Here is a 21,593-nt window from a genome sequence, read left to right as displayed (position 1 = left end):
AAATGTTAAATCTATCAATCAATCAATAAGTAAAACAATCCAATTAATAAAATTACAACTTTAGAAGAATCCAAGGAATATTTTTTCTTTAAAATAAAGAAAAATAAATGTTTTTAAAATTAATTATAAGGTTTAAGCTGCTAACTAATATTCAATATAAAAACATAACTGAAGAAGATCTGAAAATGTTGATATGACCAATATCAAACTGATTTAGAATAATGTCACCCAGTCCCTCAATCATTTGGATTTTTCCAGGGAACAGAGGCTTGAGTTAAAAAAAAGGCTGTATTAAAAAATTAAGTTTTATTTTTCTTGATGAATACATATTAAACATTTATAAGNTTTGAGAGAGTATGCAGAGTAAAAATTTGCGCTTTCTACTTTGTTCCTTTATGAGAATAACATAGGCAAATCTTACATGTTTCATGTTTTACCTTGATAACTCATAAAGTTAGGTTTGTTCAACTAGAAATTGTTTTATTCAGTACTGGAGGCTGTTAAATTGAGGTCACTAGAGCAAAATTATTTAAACTAAATACAATCATTCTTAAAAGTGATACATGAACCTTAGGATCTTTTGTTCTTTCGTGTATTAATTCTTACCCTCTCCCCCTTTTAAGAGCAATGGTTACATTTAGAATCAGTTCATTGTAGAATTGAATACTGAGTCCCGTGTTAGGTATGTTGTATTTTGTTTTTTAGATTTATATGATCCCAAGCAAGAAAATAATTACAGCCTTTACTCCTCACATAATTTAGTGTCAGTGAAATAAAGAAAACCAAAGGAATTNTATAGGGAGAAAATTCATAGAGAACTTACATTTTAAGTGTTGAATTATTTGGAATTCTTATAATATTTGATGAAATAAAATTTCATTTCCCTTTTTATAATAAAAGTGTGATACAAAGAGAAGGTATTTACAAGGTATTTTTTCGAGTTGTGTAGAACTCTGAGTAAAGCTGAGTAGAATAAAACTTAGTTTTTAATTATAACAGTCATAACTAGCACTTGTGTCAACTTGTATAAATACCAGGGCTTCTTAAAGTTTTTACATATGTTAAATGGTTAATTCGCATAACCCAAAGCATTGGAACAGCACTGCCTCACTCTTAGCTGAGAGAACTGAGTAACTTGTATGAGCTCACACAACTAACAGTGGTACGGCCATGTTTCAACTCCTTCCATCTGCGAAGGACTGTATCCTTACCTATAACATTGCACTGATGCTAAATTTGGTAGGTAATGTCCAATCCCGTCAGGATGGAGACATGAGAATGCACTGGGTGGGACTCATGGTGATCCAACAGACATGAGGGTGCAATAGCCAAGGAGGCACTCACACGAGATATATCTGTACAAGTGCAGGGTCAGACATGAGTATGACTGATCCCCTCTTAAGTTCACTCTCTAGAGCCTCCTTCTCTTCACTAGTCCTGGCCCAAATGAAAGAGAAGAGTGGAATTAAATGATCACCAACAAAGGGACACAATAACTCTATTATATATAATTTTGCTAGGCAATGCACTATAACCCTAGAGAGTAGAGTCAAAGAACAAAATATAATCATAAGTGTAATTAATCTCAACTAATAAGTGGTCAGTTTAATTTGATAGGTAATAATGTTATCAATATGTTCCATTCATTTCTTACAAATGAAGAAGCAAAAATAAGAAAGTTTAAATAATTGCTTAATATCACAGATAATAAATCTATAATATACCATGAGGAAATCAACACTCAATTCAAGAAGATTATTTTAGACTAAATGAGATATCTTATTGCAAGCACTTGATCAACACAATGGTAGCTTAGTTAAAATCATTTTTGACTTTTGTTTTCCCAGATATTATGTAATGGTATAATATAATTGCCTTTTGTGTTTAAATTTCTATATTGTCCACCTATATCTCAATACCCGAGTAGATAATTGAGTCTGAATGTCTCAATTACTCATGATCACAATGTACTTGCTCACTTTCTAGCTAAGATATATATTTTTGCCTTTGATGTTTTTGGAAACTGTCTAATAATGACATAATAATTTATAGCATTCAATTATGATTTTTGTTTTTCATTTCTGATATATTATTAAAATGAGAATTTTTTAATTACAATGACCAATGGCAGTTAGCAAGTCATCTGATGGCCAGTTCACTAGTCAGAGTTTCAGAAATTATATTATCCATGTAATACCTTCAATATTATCATTATTAATAATGGATAGGTCAGAAAACATTTCTCAAACACCTGCTGCATGTTTGGATAAGATAAATAAAAGACCGTGCATTATAATATCTGATGACCCTTTTGCTTATTTTATATTGATAAATAAGTGAAACCAGAATGGTTCCAAAAAAAATTGCATACACAAATAATAAGAGCTACAGCTGTGTGGTGTGGATGGGAAGGCATGCTTGTACTTGGAAAAGGCTTCATGGGGGCATCTAAGTGGCTAAGTTAGTTAAGCGACCTACTCTTGATTTTGACTCAGGTCATGATCTCACAGTTGTGACACAGAACCCTGCCTGGGTCTCCATGCTGGGTATGGAGCCTCCTTAAGATTCTCTTTTTCTCTCCCTCTGCCTCTCCCTGCTCATACTCTTGCTCTCTCTCTCTCAATCTCAAACAAACAAACAAACAAACAAAATGAAGAAGAGGAAGACTTCATGGAAGAATTGAGAAATTACCAAAAAAATCCAAGTCAAAATTTGGTGGTAACATCCCACTAAGAAAAAGTGATGTAAAGATTTCTGTCTCAGGATTCTATTTGTTAATATAATGGGTAAAATGGACTAATTTTCTCTGCAAACAAACATACAAAAATTAAAAATTAACAATCCTAGAACACATCAGTTTCATTCAAATTCTAACCTTGTACTAAATATTAAATATGTTGGTATATTTAGAGTTTCTCCATTAGACCTCTGTTGTATTCTACTCCCAGGATATAAAAAGATGAAAATTAGTAAACAATGGAAATTTTATGTGCTAATTTTCCCAAGTTCCTTTAGTCCATAAAATTAGAAAACAGCCTCAGAAAGCTAAATGGATAATTTCACTACTTTCACAGATGGAAAAAAACCAGCAGAAGTAAATCTCACTTCAATGATGGAATTTGTTCTTTTGGGATTTTCTGATATTCCCAATTTTCAAATATTTCTTTTTGTAATATTTTTCTTTGTCTATGTGGTAATTCTGATGGGAAATGGTGTCATTATTCTCATAACCATGGTTGACCAGGCTCTCCAGACTCCCATGTATTTTTTCCTTAGTAATTTTTCTTTCTTGGAAATCTGTTTTGTATCTGTCACTCTTCCTAGAATGCTCACAAACCTTTGGACTCAGAAAAGAAATATTTCTTTGTTTGCCTGTGCAACACAAATGAGTTTTGTCCTTACACTTGGACACATAGAGTGCCTCCTTCTGACAGTGATGGCCTATGACCGCTACGTGGCCATTTGTAACCCTCTGCACTATCCTTTAGTTATGAACCATAAGGTCTGTGTCCAGATGGTGGCTGCCTGCTGGATCACTGGGGTTCCAGTGGAGACAGGGCAGACATACCAGATTTTCTCTCTGCCATTTTGCAGGTCTAACCAAATCAATCACTTCTTCTGTGACATCCCCCCACTACTCAAACTTGCCTGTGGGGACACATTCCTGAATGAGATGTTAGTCTTTACAGTCGCTGTGCTTTTTGTTATGATCCCTTTTCTGTTGATACTTGGATCCTACATCAAAATCATCTCCACCATTCTGAGGTTGCCATCAGCAGCAGGACGCACCAAAGCTTTCTCCACCTGCTCATCTCATATCACAGTTGTGGCAATGTTCTTTGGATCTGCAATCATCACATACTTACAGCCCAAATCTAAACATTCTTCCAGAGCAGACAAGTTTCTCTCTCTTTTCTATACCATTATCACCCCAATGTTTAATCCCATGATATACACTTTGAGAAATAAGGATGCCATGATGGCCTTGAAGAAATTGTTACCTTAATGTTTAATGTATTAGCTTCTGATTTGAACTTATTGTCTGTTTTCTAATTTAACCCTGCCATTGTGTAATCAAAAATTAATGTTCAGTTTGCTTTCCTACCTTATTATACATTGATTATCTTTACTCATTGCTAAGTTTGTTTTATGCTGGACTCCCTGATATCAGGATTATATCCACACTTTTGCCCTGCTGATAAGAAATTAAGAAGCTAATTATCCAGCCAATCCTCTATTCCAGGCACCACTTTACTCCTCCTTCAAAGTTACTAGTGATGGGCACTTTTGACTGAAAAATGTTGTATGTCTTATCTAGTAATTGATGTCATATACTTTTCTCCACTAAAAACTATAGTTCAAATTTAGAGCATAAAGGCTTTATTTCAGGAACTAGCAACTAAAAAAAAAGTGTAGTGAATGTTTTTGATACTTTCCCTTTTATGTAACTGTCTTTTATTTTCTTCTTATAAAGTTATAAGATTGTAAAGGATACCAGATATGGTAAGCCTTTGGAGAATTTTTGCTAAATGGCTGTATGCTTATAATTTTAGACATTTTGCCATTCAGCAAACTGAATTTGCCTCATCATGATTTAGAGGACACTTGAGGAAAGGCACAAACAAACAAACTTCTGCAAATTGAGACTTTAAAATTGATCCTATGGCAATGAATCTTATACTGTCTGCTTTTTTACTGTCAGCCTTCTTTTCTCTTTGTTGTAACATGCTTTGTAAATGGTTGAATCACGATCAATGACATTCTGATCATTTTTAACTTTATTTTTTACTAATGCAAAAAATCTGAATGCGTCATAGATTCAAGATACAGTATGTGTGAGATTGAACTATTTTGTCCCCACATAGATTCACTCAAGGCAAAGTTACTTGCTTTATTTTATTTTTATTCTTTTGATGGAGTATATAATTGACACTAATATAGAAGTGCTTCAACTATTTACTGCACTTTTGTGCCAAGTCTGTTTGGATGAAAATTATGGTAACTGAGAAAAGAGAATCATTATACTAAACAAACAAAAGAAGCAAAAGTCTTGTATTTCTTCAGATATTTCCCATTAAAATATAGGAAATCTATTGGGATCCATTTTCAATCAAACTTGATTGGAAAATAATGCAGACTGTATAAGATTGTTTTAATTCATTGTTGTTAAGCCCATATTTCTATTTACTTAATATATGTTTAAACTGTAGCCATAATTTGTCCATCAGCCAGTTCTCTTGTTTAAGGAAACAACATGGCATCAATGAAAACATCTAAAAACAGAGAAAGATTAAGGTACTCATCTCAGAGGAGAGGATGGTCAATGACAGTGACAGCAGCTGTGACTCTAACATATTATTCATCTAGAGAAATAACGGAAGAAAAGTCGGTTTTGTAACCAGTTTGATGTGCCCTGTTTCAGTTTCCTATTGTTGCATAACAAACCAAATCCAAGGTTTGCAGCTTAGAACAGCATCACTTTATTGTACTTCATGAGCACATACATCAGGAATTGAGGAGACACCCACTGGGTGCTTATGCCGTTCCATGTGACACTGACTGTGGTCACTAACTGTTCTGATCTGTAATGTTTCAAACAACTTCATATTACTATATGAAATGGTTACCATGGTGCATTCCAGAGGAAAATAATCTAGTTCTTATATAGCTTACATAGGCATGGGGTGAAACAATTAAACACTTGGATAAGTACATTAATAAGATAGTTTAGTCTAAAATTATGAAGCAAATCAAGTACAGTAAAGTGATTGAGATTGCATTGATAATAGAACACTTTTTAATTTAGTTTGGGTAATCAGAGATTAAAGAATATTTTCCATCAATAATGGCATTATAGTGTCTTCATTATCTTACCAATAGGACTCTCGTCTGGAGAACAGAAAATTACATATCATTAAGTTTAAAATGGGAACTAAGGTCAGACAATGAAAAAATGATAAGAAAAAGGAAGGGAAGGGTCCCATACTCACTAGTTCACATAAGGTGCAACACATATACATGGCAATAAGGAAGAGGTGTGTGTTGGGATGTGGGCTGATGAACATAATTATGTGGAAAAACAAAGAAATTGGTCTTTCTGCAGTTGGGATCAAGAAAAGGATGCTTTCTCTTACAGTTTAAATTCATCATTTTACTGGTGATACTAGAAACAATATGAGAAATGGAAAGCTGGACATTAAACTAATTACTGGCAGACTACATAAATGTAGATATAGAAATATTCCAGAATCTACACTACAATTACTAAAGTTAATAAATTAATTCAAAATATGTACTGAGTACATAGTCAATAAATAAAATCAGTTGATTTTCACATAAAAGAAACAAACATAAGTTCATATTAAAAGCACTATGTAATAGGATCAAATGTACCAAATACTTAAGAGTAAATCTAATTAGAAAAAAAAGGACAGAAGTACCCTATAAGACAATTTGAGGGAAATTTTAGCTAAATAAGTGAACAGATTGCAATGACATGTTCATGGATTAAAACTCAATATTGACAATATGAGTTTTCCCCAATATGAGCCACAAATTCAATGAAATACAATACAATCATACCTGTTTGTGTGAAGTGTGTATGTGTAACATATCAAGCTGATTCTAAAACTATTGTGGAAGTGAAGACAGCCAACAATAGCCACACCACTATTGAGGAAAGCAAAGTGGAAAGACTTACTCTCTTGGTCATCATGACTCACTATAAAACTGAGAATTCAGACAGAAGAACAGAATTCAACAATAGATAAAGAGAGGAGTGTTACATAATAGAGACCCCAACACATACACAGGTCATGGACACACTTGAATAGGAAGAGGGTAATCCCAATGGCCAGGAAACAAAATAAAGTAACTCATTAGTAATCAGTGAAAGACAAGTAATAACCAAATGAGATCCATGAAATACCTATCAGAGTGAAAAAATTGAAAAATACTGATCATACTATATCAAAATAAAAATTCTCTCTAGAGCGGAGGAAATAATCAACAAAACAAAAGGCAACCTACTGAAAGGGAAAAGATATTTGCAAGTGGCATATCAGACAAAGAGTTAGTGTCAAAATATATAAAGAACTGATATGACTCAATACACTCAAAATACATAAGCTGATTAAAAACAGGAAGAAGACATGGCAGACATTTTTCCAACAAACATATGATAATATATTCAGCATTACTCATCATCAGGGAAATGAAAATCACAATGAGATACCACATCAAACCTGTCAGAATGGCTAAAATCAAAAACATAAGAAACAACAAAGTGTTGGCAAGGATTTGGAGAAAAAGGAACCCTCTTGCACTATTGGAGGGAATATAAACTAGGGCAACTGCTGTGGAAAACAGTATGGGGGTTCCTCAAAAAATTAAAAATAAAACTTGCCATACAACCCAGTAATTACACTACTAGGTGTTTACCCAAAGATTTAAATACTCTAATTGAAAAGGATACATGTACCCCTATATTTATTGCAATATTATTTATAATAGCTGAACTATGGAAGCAGCCTAAGGGTCTATCTATAGGTGAAAGAATAAAGAAGATGTGATATAAATATGCAATGGAATATTATTCAGCCATAAAAAGAATGAAACCTTGCCATTTACGATGAAATGGATGGAGCTAGAGGTTATAATGTTAAGCAAAATAAGGTAGTCAGAGAAAGACAAATGCCATATGATCTCACTCATAGGTATAACCTAAGAAACGAAACAAATAAGCAAAGGAAAAAAGAGAGAGAGAGAGAAACCAAGAAACAGACTCATAACTATAAGGAACAAACTGACAGTTATGAGAGGAGATGGGTGGCGGGATGGGTAACATAAGGGATGGGGATTGAAAAGTACACTTACCATGACGAAAATAAAAATGAAATAAAATGAAAAAAGAAAAAAAATAAGAAAAATATGATCATAGAAAATATGCAAAAAATGTGGAGCCAAGGAAACTCTCATCTGATGCCAGTGTGTGAATTGATCCCGATTTAGATTCCACCCTCATCTAGATAATCCTACTCTTAAGTATATTTCCAGCAGAATTGGTTACACATGTGTGCTGAGGATACCTCAAGAATGTTAATTTTAGTACCCTTCATAAGAGCAAACACTTATCAAATTAAAATTGAAACATAACTGTGTAAATTTCACACAAAGGAAAATCAGAGATGAAATATCAAAAAGAAACACAATTAGACATAACCTGAATGATGTATATCAGTGAACAAAGTAGGTCATCAACATAGTGTATATGTCCTTTTAGGTAATGTTAAATGATAGTATTTTGGGATGACTACTAATTGAATGGCTCCCATTGGGCAGTGGTATGAAGGAGGCATCTACATCCTTTATATTTTCCCATAGCTGACTTAAATCGTGGTTATGAGGATGTTTCCTTTGTAAGGATTCACATGGCGGATAATTTACAAATTTTTCTGCAGGGCATAAAATTTAAATCAAACATAACTATGTTTAAAAAGATGGAAGAAATATACCAGAATGTTCACACACAAGAGAGTTTTGTGGCTTTAGTTTTTTTCCCTTTTTGTCTAAATTTTCTTCACTGAACACATTTTGCTGGTAATGAAAACAAAACCATAATGCTCTTTATTCTTTTAATGGCATGCTTCTGTCTTAGCCTGAAACCTAGTCAGTAAAATCAGTTGCTCTTTTCCTCAAAAAATCATAATTGACCAAAAATCATGTGATTCAACATTGGTGATGCCACTGAATTGTTTTGGATAAATGAATCAAACATGTAAAATGGACATACTTAAAACAGTCACATATGATTTCCAACATTTAAAACAAATAAAAAATACTCTCCATTTCTGGTGGTAATGTACATGGTCACAGCAGGCCCATTTTCCTGATGAAACCAACACGCAAATTTTGAATAAACTATAAAAGTCCTCTTTGGAATACATCGGATAGCTGTGGAAGGAAAAAGAATAGATGACAATAACAAACTGAAGACTCATTAAGTCAGAGTGAGATAACCGACGTGATCCCATTTAATAGGCTTACCATATTTTGCAAAAACAAATTCAAAACTGCATAATTCAGGACACCTGGGTGGCTCAGTCAGTTAAATGTCTTACTGTGGCTCAGTTCATGATCTCACAGTTGGTGGGTTTGAATCCCATGTTGGACTTTGTGCGGAAAGCTCGAATCCTTCTTGCACTCTGTCTCTCTCTGTCTCAAAACTAAAATAAACTTTTTTCTTTAATTGCATAAACTCACAACACATGCAAGCTGGTTTGATTCACAGTGAACACAACTAAGATAGGGGTCAATGGCTGGTCCCTGTCCACAGGACTTGTGCATTTCACCTGTACAATCAGTGTAAATAATGTGTTGTCCCAATTGACTGCATAGAACTGTCAATTTTTTTAAATAAACTGAATCTCTATAGTTTAAAATTTCTTCCTTTTTCATAAACAAAGCTGAGCATCTTCTCATATATTTAGATGTTTCTTCATCTAGTTGGCTCACTTTTTCTTTTCTTTTCTGCTGTTTTTTTTTTCCTGATATTTGAAATACTGAAAACTTGAATACTTGGTAAATTCTTGTCAAATAGTAAATGGCAAAAGAGGAAAACTTCATTCTAGGTCAATATTGTAACAAATAAGCATGATATTTATTCATTTTCATCTCCATGCTATTTTAAGAAGAGCTTTAAAATAAAACAATCCAGAGGTGCCTTGGTGGCTCAGCCAGTTAAGTGTCTGACTCTTGATTTTGGCTCAGATCATGATCCCAGGGTCATGAGATCAAACCCCATGATGGACTCTGCATTGAACATGGAGTCTGCTCAAGTTTCTCCTTCCCTCTGCCCCTCTCCTTTGCTTGGGCTCTCCCTTTGTCTCTATCTAAAATAAAATAAAAAATTAATCAAAATAAAATAAAATAAAATAAAACAATCCAGCTAATAAAGTCGCCAACTCTTAAGGAATCCAAGAAGCATTATTAAAAGAAAAAAAAAAGTATTTTACGAAGTTAAAGTTATATAAAATAGTGAAAGTTCATTTTCAGTTTAATGCTGGTTTTAAAATAAATTTCAAGGTTTAAGAAGCTAATTTATATTAAGTATGCAAACATGGCTGAAGATTAGGTCCATATGTTAATAGTGACTAATACCTAACTGATTTAGATTATTGTTACACATTCTCTTAATCATATGAACTCTTCCAAGTAATTAATGTGTGGATTTAAAATAGAAATATTAGAACGTTAAATTTTATTTTCCTATATTAATAAGAACTTATACATTCAAAATAAAGAATAGTAATGTAGATAATTTTGTGGCAACACTCAGGATAAGATTACTCTTTGTACTTAGTCTTCATGCAGAGAAAAAAATACACAAATCTTATGTACTTCATGTCATACATTGATGATTTGATTACCAAAAGTTGGATGCAATTACATTTCATTTAATTTTTTTTTCTTTTAGAGAGAGAGAGAGAGGAAGCAGGCAAAGAGAGGGGCAGAGGGAGAGACAAAATCCCAAGCAGAGTCCTTGCTGTCAGCACAAAGTCCAAAGTGGGGCTCAATCCCATGAATCATGAGATCTTGCCCTGAGCCAAAATCAAGAGCCAGATGATTAACTAAGTCACCCAGACACCCCACAATTATATTTTATTTAGCACCAAACACCATTATATTTAATTAATGAGTGATACTATTTATATTAAATGCTACCATTTCTAAAAGTGATACATAAAGACTAGATTTTTTTCTTTTAAATATAAATTTTCCCTTTTAAGAGCAATGATTATGAATTAAATAGACATTTAAGTCATTTCAGAATCAAACTGAACATTGTATTAGGTGGAAACATTCTTCATATGCACTTTTGACAAGGAATTTGTATCCAGAATACATAAAGAATACTTGCCACCCAATAATACTGACCACCACGGTGGGAGAGGGGGGAGAGCAAATGGAATGAATGAGCACTTCATCAAAAGAGCATACAAATAGGCAATAAGAACGTAAAAATATGCACATACTTGTCATAAGAGAAATGCAAATCAAAACCATAATGAAATACCACAACTCATCCATTAAGATGGCAAAAAGTGAAAACTTTAATGCCATGTGTTGGAAAAGGTGTCAAGCTATTATTACTCTCCTACACTGCTGGTGGAAGTGCAAAATGTTAAAATCATTATGGAAAATAGTTTTACCGTTTCTTAAAAGACTGCACATCACACCTACAACCCAACCCAACCATTTCACTTCTAAATATTTACCCCAAATAAATGAAAATATACTCCCTACTCCAAAAACTTGTTCAGAAATATGTACAACAAAGCTCTATGTGATAGAAACAACTAAAATCCGATCACCAGATGAATGGGTGAACACACTGAAGTATATTTATCAAGGTATTGAATTCTGCAATGGCAATCAATGAATTATTGATATATACAACACAGATGAATTGAATCTTAAAGTCCTTACACTAGGCAAAGATCCCAGAATAAAAGAGGACATTCTAACTGATTATGAATAATCTAAAGCTACAGAAATCTGACCAGTGGTTCCCTGGGGTTGGAGGTAAAAGGAAAACAGACTGTGAAGCTGCACAATGGAATGTTTCAAGATGATGTGAATGTTCTGTATTTTGATTGTTCTGATACTTTCACAAGAGTATAGGCTCATTAGATTTCATCAAATTTCAAATTTCAGGGGTACCTGGGCAGCTCAGTCGGTTAAACGTTGGACTTCGGCTCAGGTCATGATCTCAGGTTCGTGGTTTCGAATCCCATGTCGGGCCCTGCGCTGACAGCCAGCTCAGAGCCTGGAGCCTGTTTCAGATTCTGTGTCTTCCTCTCTCTCTGACCCTCCCCTGTTCACACTATCTCTCTCTCTCTCTCTCAGAAATAAATAAAACATTAAAAAATTTTTAAATTTCAAATTTCATTGAATGTATTTTAAAAGTTGTACTTTATTTTATGTAAACTCTGCTCCAATAATATTGCTAATTTAAGAATGAAAATCGGGGTGCTGGGGTGGCTCAATTTATTAAGCATCTGACTCACGATTTCAGCTCTGATCATGACCTCATGGATCCTGAGATTGAGCATGAGGTCTGCTTGAGATTCTTTCCCTCTCTCTCTCTCTACCCTCCGCCCCCACACATACTTGTTCTTTCTCCCTTTCCCTCCCTCTCTCATTCTCAAAATAAATAAATAAACTTTGAAAACAAGCAAAGAATAAAATAATATGATATTGCATTAGACATAAATATATCTTTTTAGAAAGCTACAATATAGATATATACCATTAATACTGTTATGTAAATGTCATGCTAGAACTTCAGTTTAAGGGTTTACATGTTGAGGGGTGTCTGGGTGACTCAGTCGGTTGAGTGTCGGACTTCGGCTCGGGTCGTGATCTCGCAGTCTGTGGGTTCGAGCCCCGCATCAGGCTCTGTGCTGACAGCTCAGAGAGCCTGGAGCCTGTTTCAGATTCTGTCTCCCTCTATCTCTGACCCTCCCCAGCTTGTGTTCTCTCTCTGTCTCAAAAATAAATAAATGTTAAAAAGTTTTGTTTTTTTTTTTTAAATAAAGGTTTACATGTTGAGTCACCTGCGTGGTTCAGTCGGTTAAACATCAGACTCTTGAGTTTGGTTCAGGTCATGATCTCAGGGTTGTGAGATCAAGCCACACTTTGGGCTCCACACTGAGTCTGGTACCTGTTTAAGATTCTCTCTCTCTCCTGTCTCTCACCACTGACTTGTGTGTGTTTGTGTGCACTCTCTCTTAAAAAAAAAAAAGGTAAAGGTTCACAAGTTATAGCAAGATATAACATGTTGTTAGCGACACAGAAGTGAGGACTGCGGCAGTCCAGCTTGCTGCTTTCCAAATATATTTCCATTTCTTCGATATATTATAAACAATATTCCCTAGGCCTCTTATATCTACATTAGACCGTGTCATTGGCTTCTACAAAAGCACAAGTATAGAAGTGATGTGACTTCTGTGTTGAGGCTCTTACGATTAAATTTGCTTCCTTCTTGTTCTGTCTATCTTTAATTCTCAGCTGTGTGAACACTGAAGGTCCAATAAGGAACTTTAGAGATGAACAATTTAGGGGAAAATAGGATTCTTAGGTGAAAGTAACCAGTTTCTTCTTTCTTTTATTTTGTTTATTTATTTTGAGGGAGAGACAGCGAGAGAGAGTGAGGGCAAATGCATGAGTAAGGGAGGGGTAGAAAGAGAAGGAGAGAGAAATCTCAGGCAGGCTCCGTGCTGTCAGCACAGAACCCAGTGTGGGGCTCAACCTCAGGAACAATGAGATCATGACATGAAATCAAGAGTCACATGCTTAACCAGCTGGGCGACGCTGGTGCACCAACAAACCCTAGTTGCCGATTTCCTGACCACAAAATTGTACTGTGGCGAGAGTGAAAGATGCTTTTCTATTTTGGGAAGCCACTGACATGTCTAAGGCATGTTTCAGTTTTAAATTAAAAATTTTCGAGTGATGGTGATATTTAGTTGAATAAAGAAGCCCTCAATTTTCTGATTTCAGAATAGGACAGGATAGGGATTAAATCGGTCTACTCCAGTAGGAGATGAACATTCAATTTGTCCCAGCTTCTAAGTAACTGACATCTTCCTTGAGGCAAATCATGAATGAACATCCTATTTGTATATAAATGTGAAATCCCTCAGCGACATCATATCTGTTACAATAATAAGTGTCGAGAGCTACTGTATAAGAAATATGCTGTAGTGAAGATAATCAGGCTTAAAATACAAAAGTGAAACACAATATTGGAAACATATTATTTTGACAAATAGAAATGCACTGTTTTGACAAATACTCAAAAAAAATACAAAAATGAAGAAACAAGTGTAATTGCAAGTAGTAGATATTGGGTTTGCAATTTTATGCATGATAATTTTATTGTCATACCTACCTACATGTAGCTGATACAGGAAAGAGATTTTGACAGGAAATTTTGAATTTTTTTTCTTTCTTTCCTAAATAGTTTTGTTGAATATGATTATTTTTGAGGTGGTTCACATTTGGAAGTAGCTAGATACTTTCCCTGATGTCCCACCATAAACATGAACAAAACCATCTAGATATTTGTCAGCAGACAGGACCTGCTTCAGTTTCCACAAAGCTTATTGTAGGAACAGAGGTCTCCACTTCTGAAAAGGGATCTGCCCACCTAATGCATTTAACAACCAAACATACCATGTTCATATGATAAAATATACAGCACATTTTTCTAAGGCTGTGGATGATCTAGATCTGAATGAGTTATAGGAATAAAAGTAAGAAAAGCAAATCAGAAAAGAAATTTAAAAAAGTAAAATTATGAAGGATCTGAAATGTAATAGACAGATTTTTCAACTTTGTTTTCTGAAAGTAATGTTTCAGAAAGCATTAACAAGTAAGTGGAATTTATCTACCAGGGAACTCATCCTTAGTGAGAGAGCTTTGTGCCAAGAAGGACCTAAAGAGGAGAAAAGGTTATCTACATAGAAAGTTAAAAAAAAAAAAAAAAGAAAGAAAGAACTGTAATGACTGCAAAACAGAAGCCATCTCTTAGAAATCAAAATGATACACGAGAGAAGATGTCCCCCAGGATAAGTATGACTACTTCCTATTTAAAAACCACCTAATGTTGGCAGCTAGCAAGAGTACTGGAGAATTACAGTCAATTAATGGCACAAAAGAAGAACTTAAACAGTTTATAATTTACAAAACACCTAGAATCACGTAAATAGCTTCATGCAAATCCATAAAGGTAAGCTATAATTGTGCTTCTAGAATATTTTATCTAAGGATACTTTTAAATTTGAGGTTCAAGATACAAAGAACAAAAATAGAAAAACATAAAATTCTGAGATTTTTTTCTGAAAATAAGTTAACTATTCTTGGAGAAGAAATACTTTTCTCTACCCTTCAAGATTCTTCTGACAGGTCTCTGAGTTAAATTAACATGAGACAGATTACAAGAAGAAAATGAAGTTCAATTATGTGTGAAGAGAGGCCCAATAAAAAAAGTGAGACTCAAAAAATGTGATCATGTTGCTTTTATACATTTTTAAATGTTTTATTTTTGTTTGTTTTGAGAGAGAGAGAGAAAGAGTGCACACAAGTTTGGGTGGGGCAGAGAGAGAGGGAGAGAGAGAATCCAAAGCAGGATCCATGTTGTCAGTGTGGAGCTGGATACGGGGTTTGATCCCACAAACTATGAGATCATGATCGCAGCTCAACTCAAGAGTCAGTAACTTAACCAAATGAGCCACTCAGCTGCTTCACTTTTATACATTTTAGCAAAGGAATTCCAAACAGAATATGGACTGGGGTAGTCAATTACCAAAACTAACAAGATTTGTTCAAATAGGTTTATTCCACCCTGAATTCTCTATTTATTAAGATAGGAATTTCTCTCTAACTTATTGTACAGGAAGGGTAGATTTCACATCAGAAATTTATTTCCTGATTTCCAGGGACAAAAATAGGGGGTTTCAGAATGCTCTTCTTACACTGGCTGATTCTTAAGGAACTTTAATGCAAACTAATCATTGTACCACTCTGGCATGTTTAAAAGCAGCCTTCCCTGGATCCCTACCCTACTTAACATAATCCGTATAGTTCCTAACCTTTCTTAATGATAAAAGAAAGTGAAATAAGATATATGTAAAATAACAATGATGATACTAATAATTAAAATGATTCAGATTAGGTAATTTTGAAAACTAGTTCTAATTGAAATATGAAAATATGAGACAATATTTGTTCCTTTTTATTTACCAAACTCATAAGGCAAAACATCAGCTGACCAGGATATATGGTGGAGATGGGAGTAGTAGATTGATGAAGTAGGTAAACATATCGTATTTGGTTTGGAAAGTTGGAGAACAAATATCAATAATGTGTAACAGAATTGTTAAGCAATGTTAACTGCCTGATGTTAGATGACATTTTAAGTGAAGTGAGGTTGTGTGTGTGTATGTGTGTGTGCGCGTGCATGCACGCACATGTGTGTGTGCATCCCATTATTGCACTCTAGCCATTTGCATATCCTGAATAAATAATAATTAGGTGTAAACAAAGTTGCACTTTAATATATAAAATTAAGAAAAGAATATAAAGAAAGGGAGTTGCAATTGGCTGCAATGAATTTAATGACAGTGGATCATAGAATCTTACATAGACAGAAAGGAATATATGGAAAATATTATGAGGAATGGGCTATTTTTTCTTGATTGAATTAAAGGTTAATTGATATTTATCACTCCTTGCATAGAATGTCTTCATAGGGAAAGTTATTGATGGGATGAAGTTAATGCTCTCAGTATTTAGCAGAAGTAATGGGAGAGATACATAAAGTAGAATAATATTGCATATACTTATTCCCACAGGAACAAAGGATTGGTTTAAGTAATTGATTCTCATTGGAATAAAAATGAGAAGACTTCATATTCATTTTGAATAAGAATTCAACAACATTTTTTTTAAAAGGTTCGAATTGAAAAAAGATGGAATATGCCAACCAATACAGAAAAAAGAAATGAACCCAGTCAAAAACAATAGAAAAAGCCTGTATCATAATTCCACTCATAATAAGGGTACAATAACTGTATATTATTCCTGCACAATATGCTAAAGAAACAATGTATACTTCTCATTAACTCTATTATTACCTGCAAGTATAAAACATATATATTAGGTTTTTCTTTCTGGAATTGATTTTAAGTGATCATCATTTCTTTTTTGAGATTTCACATGTGAGATTTCACATATCATTTCCTAGAAAAGTCAAGAAATAAGAGATTACATAAATACGTTCATGCATCTACTGAAGTTAAGAGGAGAGGAAAATGTGGTTCAAAAATGCTAATGAATTAACCATCTTTAATTTACTATGTCTGCAGATGGAGAATCAATTAAAAAAAGAAATTTCCAATATTACTACACTGGTGGAATTTGTCCTCTTGGGGTTTTCTGATATTCCTAATCTCCACTGGGTTCTTTTTGGGATATTTTTAGTCATCTACCTAACTATCCTGATGTGCAATAGCATCATTATATTGATAACAAGAATTGACTCTGCTCTCCAGACCCCTATGTATTTTTTTCTTAGTAATTTCTCCTTCTTAGAAATCTGTTATGTAACAGTCACTATCCCCAGAATGCTCATCGACCTGTTGACCCAGAAAGGAAACATTTCTTTCCTTGCCTGTGCAGCACAAATGTGTTTTGTCCTTATGTTCGGAGGCTCAGAGTGTCTTCTGCTGACAGTGATGGCCTATGACCGCTACGTGGCCATTTGTAACCCTCTGCACTACCCTCTAATCATGAACCCCAGGAAGTGTGTCCAGCTGGTGACTATCTCCTGGGTCAGTGACGTTCCATTTGTAATTGGACAAACATGCCAGATTTTCTCTCTGCCCTTTTGTGGGTCTAACGTAATTAATCATTTCTTCTGTGACATCCCCCCAATATTCAAGCTTACTTGTGGGGACACATTTGTGAATGAGATAGCAGTCTATGTGGTTGCAGTGATATTTATCATGGTCCCATTTCTGTTGATTGTGGTCTCCTATGGCAAAATCATCTGCAGCATTCTGAAATTGTCTTCAGCCAAAGGGAGGGCTAAAGCCTTCTCCACCTGTTCTTCTCACCTGATTGTTGTAGTCTTATTTTATGGAACGGCTACTATCACTTATTTGCGACCCAAATCAAATCAATCTGAAGGAGTTGGGAAACTGATTTCTCTTTTCTACACCGTTTTGATCCCAACATTGAATCCCATTATCTACACTCTGAGGAACAAAGACATCATGGCAGCACTAGGAAAACTACTAATGAAGTTATTAATATGATTCAGATACTTGAAATTGTAGAAAGAATTTGCTTGTATGTTGCAGAGACAACAGTAATACATTTTTTTAGTTTTAGTCCTCAATAATGTTCATTAATATCATCATAGCAACCTCACATTATATTAAGGAACCTTAGTGTCATAGGATTAATTTAAGGGCTTCTATACAAAGTACAGATTATTTAAATCACAGCCATCCAATTTGAAGATCCATCTTTCCTCTACTGTGAACGAGTGACTTAAGAGATGGCCTGAACAATACGATGATAGTTATCTCAGTGTATCTTATGACCAGGGATTGGAGTCATGTGCTGTGATCAGTTTTTTAACCTTCCCATTCCCTCACATAGATTTGCTGCCCTTCTTTGTACCTATGCTTGAATTGAGTCAATGACAAACACCATCAGCAGCCAAGATGGTGGAAGCAGAAGGATCTTAGTGGTTCCTTTGCATTTCTGTTTCTTTCTATCTCTTGTCACTGTCCATGTTGCTTTAATACTACAAGTCCTGAGAATTTCCCCTTTACCCTCCCTGTACTCCCTGTTCTCTGGTGACATCGTCCCCTCCCCTTGTAGCTTCAGGTTTTGCCTTGTTAATATCTATTCAGTATTACAATTATCTGGAATTTTCACTGTAAACTATGAACATTAGTGTGTATCAAGTTGAATGTGGGTCCCTCTAAAACATATAGCCATTTAAAATCTGCAAATGTGCCTTCTTTGGAACAAATAAAAAGACTTTGTAGATGTAATTAAATTAAGGAAATGAGATCATCCTGGTGTAAGGCAGGCACTATATCCTCTGAGCAGTGTCCTTATGAGACAGAATGGTAAGAGGAAGTTTAAAAAATAGATAAAGACACTGAAAATAACATCATTTGACCATGGAGACAGAGACGGGAGTGCCACAGCCGAGGACAAAGAAAGATCAAGAGCCACCTGATGCTGGAGGAAGCAAAGAATGATTCTCCCTTAGAGCTTTCAGAGGAAGTGAAGAGAGATTGACAACACTGTGACTTTAGACTGGCTTATAGACCTGTGAGAAATCCCAGCTTTGTTTTTTTAAGTCACTCAGTTTGGTATTTTGTTACAGTAGATCTAGAAAAGCAATGCACCACGTAAATAGTCTTTTCATTGAAGAGCTTCTTTTGAATCCTCTGGAATAAATTCTATATCCTTCTCAGGCAGTAATTTCACTTTTTTTTTCTTTTGATAGAAAAATTGTAACACTTTTTCTTTTATTTTAAAAACTATATCAATGAAAACTCGTCTTGTAGAAATAATATTTGTCCGTGAAAGATTGCTACCTGTGTTTGTTTAAGAATTCTTATTAAACATGTTTGCTCAAGAGGGTTTTTTTTTTTCATAATGCAAAAGAAAGCAGGAAACAGAGGAAAGGGGCTCTCAGTTGGAACATAATAAGATACTGGAGTATATCAATGCCTATAATACAGCACAGCCTCTCAAGATGTTTTAGAGATCCTTCCCTGAAGACATTCCAACTTTTCCTGACATGTGAGAGAGAAAGTAAATGTATGTATAAAATGTAACTATTTTTTTGAAACAAAGAAAGTTAACACTCCATCCAACGTTTTACATGGGCAAGTTAGTAGTGAGCTTTATGCACGTTAGCCTACTTAGTATCCAGGAGGATGTGGAATAGAAAAAAAAATATCAGCTTCCTGACAGTGGTAGGAATTCAAATGATTTCTGATTTTTAATTATGATTTTGTAGTTTGAATTTATTACAAAGAGAATGTATCATGTAAAGTGCAAGAAACAATAACTTTTTAGTCAGAAAACATAGCAAAACAACATAGCAAAGAAAATTCTTGCATTAATTCCTTTTTTATGGCTACCAAATGTCTTTCAGAGTATTAAGCATCTAGAAAGAAATTTCAATATCTGCCAAATCATCTTTTTTTTTTGATATGTAAGTGATGAATCACTAAGTTCTTTTCCTGAAACTAATATTGCACTAAATGTTAACTGACTGGAATTTAAGCCAAATTTGAATGAAAGAAAGAAAGAAAGAAAGAAAGAAAGAAAGAAAGAACAGATTTCTTTTTAAGAATTAAAAGGGATTGGCATATGTAATATTTAGAATAATTTCTTACAAAACTAACTAAGAGGATTTGGACTGCCTGGGTGGCCCAGTGGGTTATTTCTGATTCTAGATTTTGGCTCAGGTCTCATGGTTTCTGGTTTGAGCCCTGTATTGTTCTCCGTGCTGACAGTGGGGAGCCTGCTTGGGAGTCTCTCTCTCATCCCCTCCCTTCCTGTCTCTTTCTCTTAGAGTAAATAAATAAACTTTTAAAAAAGTGATTAAAAAATAACTAGAAGGCCTTTAACAATAGACACAAAAATGGACAAATTTAATATTATAAAAGTGGACATAGGTAAAACAATTGCTGTCAGTGAATATGGACTGATGATAATCTTCAAAAAAGGAAGGAAAGAGAAATGTCAGTGAGTATGGAATTAATGAAGGGATTCTCAGGATTTGACAAATCAGAAAGATAATAAAGATATAAAAATTATACAAATATTGACATATAAGAATTTTGAACTTTTACTAATTAAATTAAAAAAGAATGTGCATCTTGTGGGGATGAGCACTGGGTGTTATGTGGAAACTAATTTGACAATAAACTATTTGTAAGAAAAAAATAAAAAATAAAAAGTGGTATCAATTTGAAAAAAAAAAGAATGTGCATGATTATCAAAGATTTTAAAGGTGATAAATTTATGAATAAGCAGGTCTCTCAGTACCAAAAAATATATGTAAAGGTGATTTTACTTACTTGTTGACAATAACAATTTATAAATTAAAAAATAACAATAAAAAAGCAAAAATTTGAATACTTTAGAAAAAGCACAGAAAATGTTGGAAATTAAATCTCTTATTAATAAAGCTTACATGAAATAAATGAAGATAAATCCATTCAAATTTAATCGTAATAAAATAAGTAAGTTTTTTTTGAAATGTCATCACATTGATCCAATTAGGAAAATATATACCTCTGTGTATGCCAAATCTTTAATCAAATATTTTCTATCTATAAAAAAGTCATTATTAACCTTAAAAGAAAATAAACTCATTTGCATTGTTTTCTCCAGTTTGTGGAAAAATTAATCAGACTCCATAGAATGTACACAGAATGTACAAGTAATTTATTTAAAGGCAACTTAACACAAGTTTATTATTTCACAGTCTCTATTTGTTAATGTTTATTTATTTATTTTTGAGAGACAGAGAGAGAAAGAGAGTGTGGGGGGCGGGCAGAGAGAGAGGGAGAGAGAGAGAATACCAAGCAGGCTCCACACTGTCACCATGGAGAACAAGTTGGAGGTCAAACTCACAAACACTGAGATCGTGACCTGAGTCAAAATCAAGAGCCAGATGCTTAACACACTGACCACCCAGGCGCCCCTATCTCCCAGTTTCTACAGATCAGAAGCCTAGCATGGTATGATTTGTTTTCTCTGGTGAAGGTCCCAGAGGTTGAAATTCAGGTGGCATTCTTGTCTAGAGGCTCCAGGGGAAAATGGTTGATTCTAAACTTTACTAGGTTACTGGAAAAATCCAGCTTTTGGAAGTTGTGAGGCTGAGGTCCATTTTTCCTCATTGCACATCAGCTAGGAACAACTGTCGGTTTCTAGAAGCCAACGGCATTCCATGCCTTCTTCCTTCTTCCACTTCACTCACCTCG

General features: G+C 34.3%; 2 protein-coding genes across 2 annotated transcripts; both read left to right on the top strand.

Annotated features, from left to right (window-relative positions):
- Positions 1-3,073: 3,073 nt before the first annotated feature.
- Positions 3,074-4,006, top strand: LOC144237781 (olfactory receptor 10AG1-like). Its single transcript, XM_077771480.1, has one exon. It carries the CDS (start codon positions 3,110-3,112, stop codon positions 4,004-4,006), a length of 897 nt encoding a protein of 298 aa, XP_077627606.1. The 5' UTR covers positions 3,074-3,109.
- Positions 4,007-16,913: 12,907 nt separating this feature from the next.
- On the top strand, positions 16,914-17,882 carry LOC144237782 (olfactory receptor 10AG1-like). Its single transcript, XM_077771481.1, has one exon. It carries the CDS (start codon positions 16,932-16,934, stop codon positions 17,880-17,882), a length of 951 nt encoding a protein of 316 aa, XP_077627607.1. The 5' UTR covers positions 16,914-16,931.
- The last annotated feature ends 3,711 nt before the right edge of the window (positions 17,883-21,593 follow it).

Source organism: Crocuta crocuta, unplaced genomic scaffold, assembly GCF_008692635.1.
Source record: "Crocuta crocuta isolate KB4526 unplaced genomic scaffold, BGI_CrCroc_1.0 scaffold1047, whole genome shotgun sequence".
In the NCBI taxonomy this organism is placed as follows: domain Eukaryota; kingdom Metazoa; phylum Chordata; class Mammalia; order Carnivora; family Hyaenidae; genus Crocuta; species Crocuta crocuta.
Note: the sequence above shows the minus strand (reverse complement) of the source record. Positions and strands in the feature narration are given on the sequence as shown.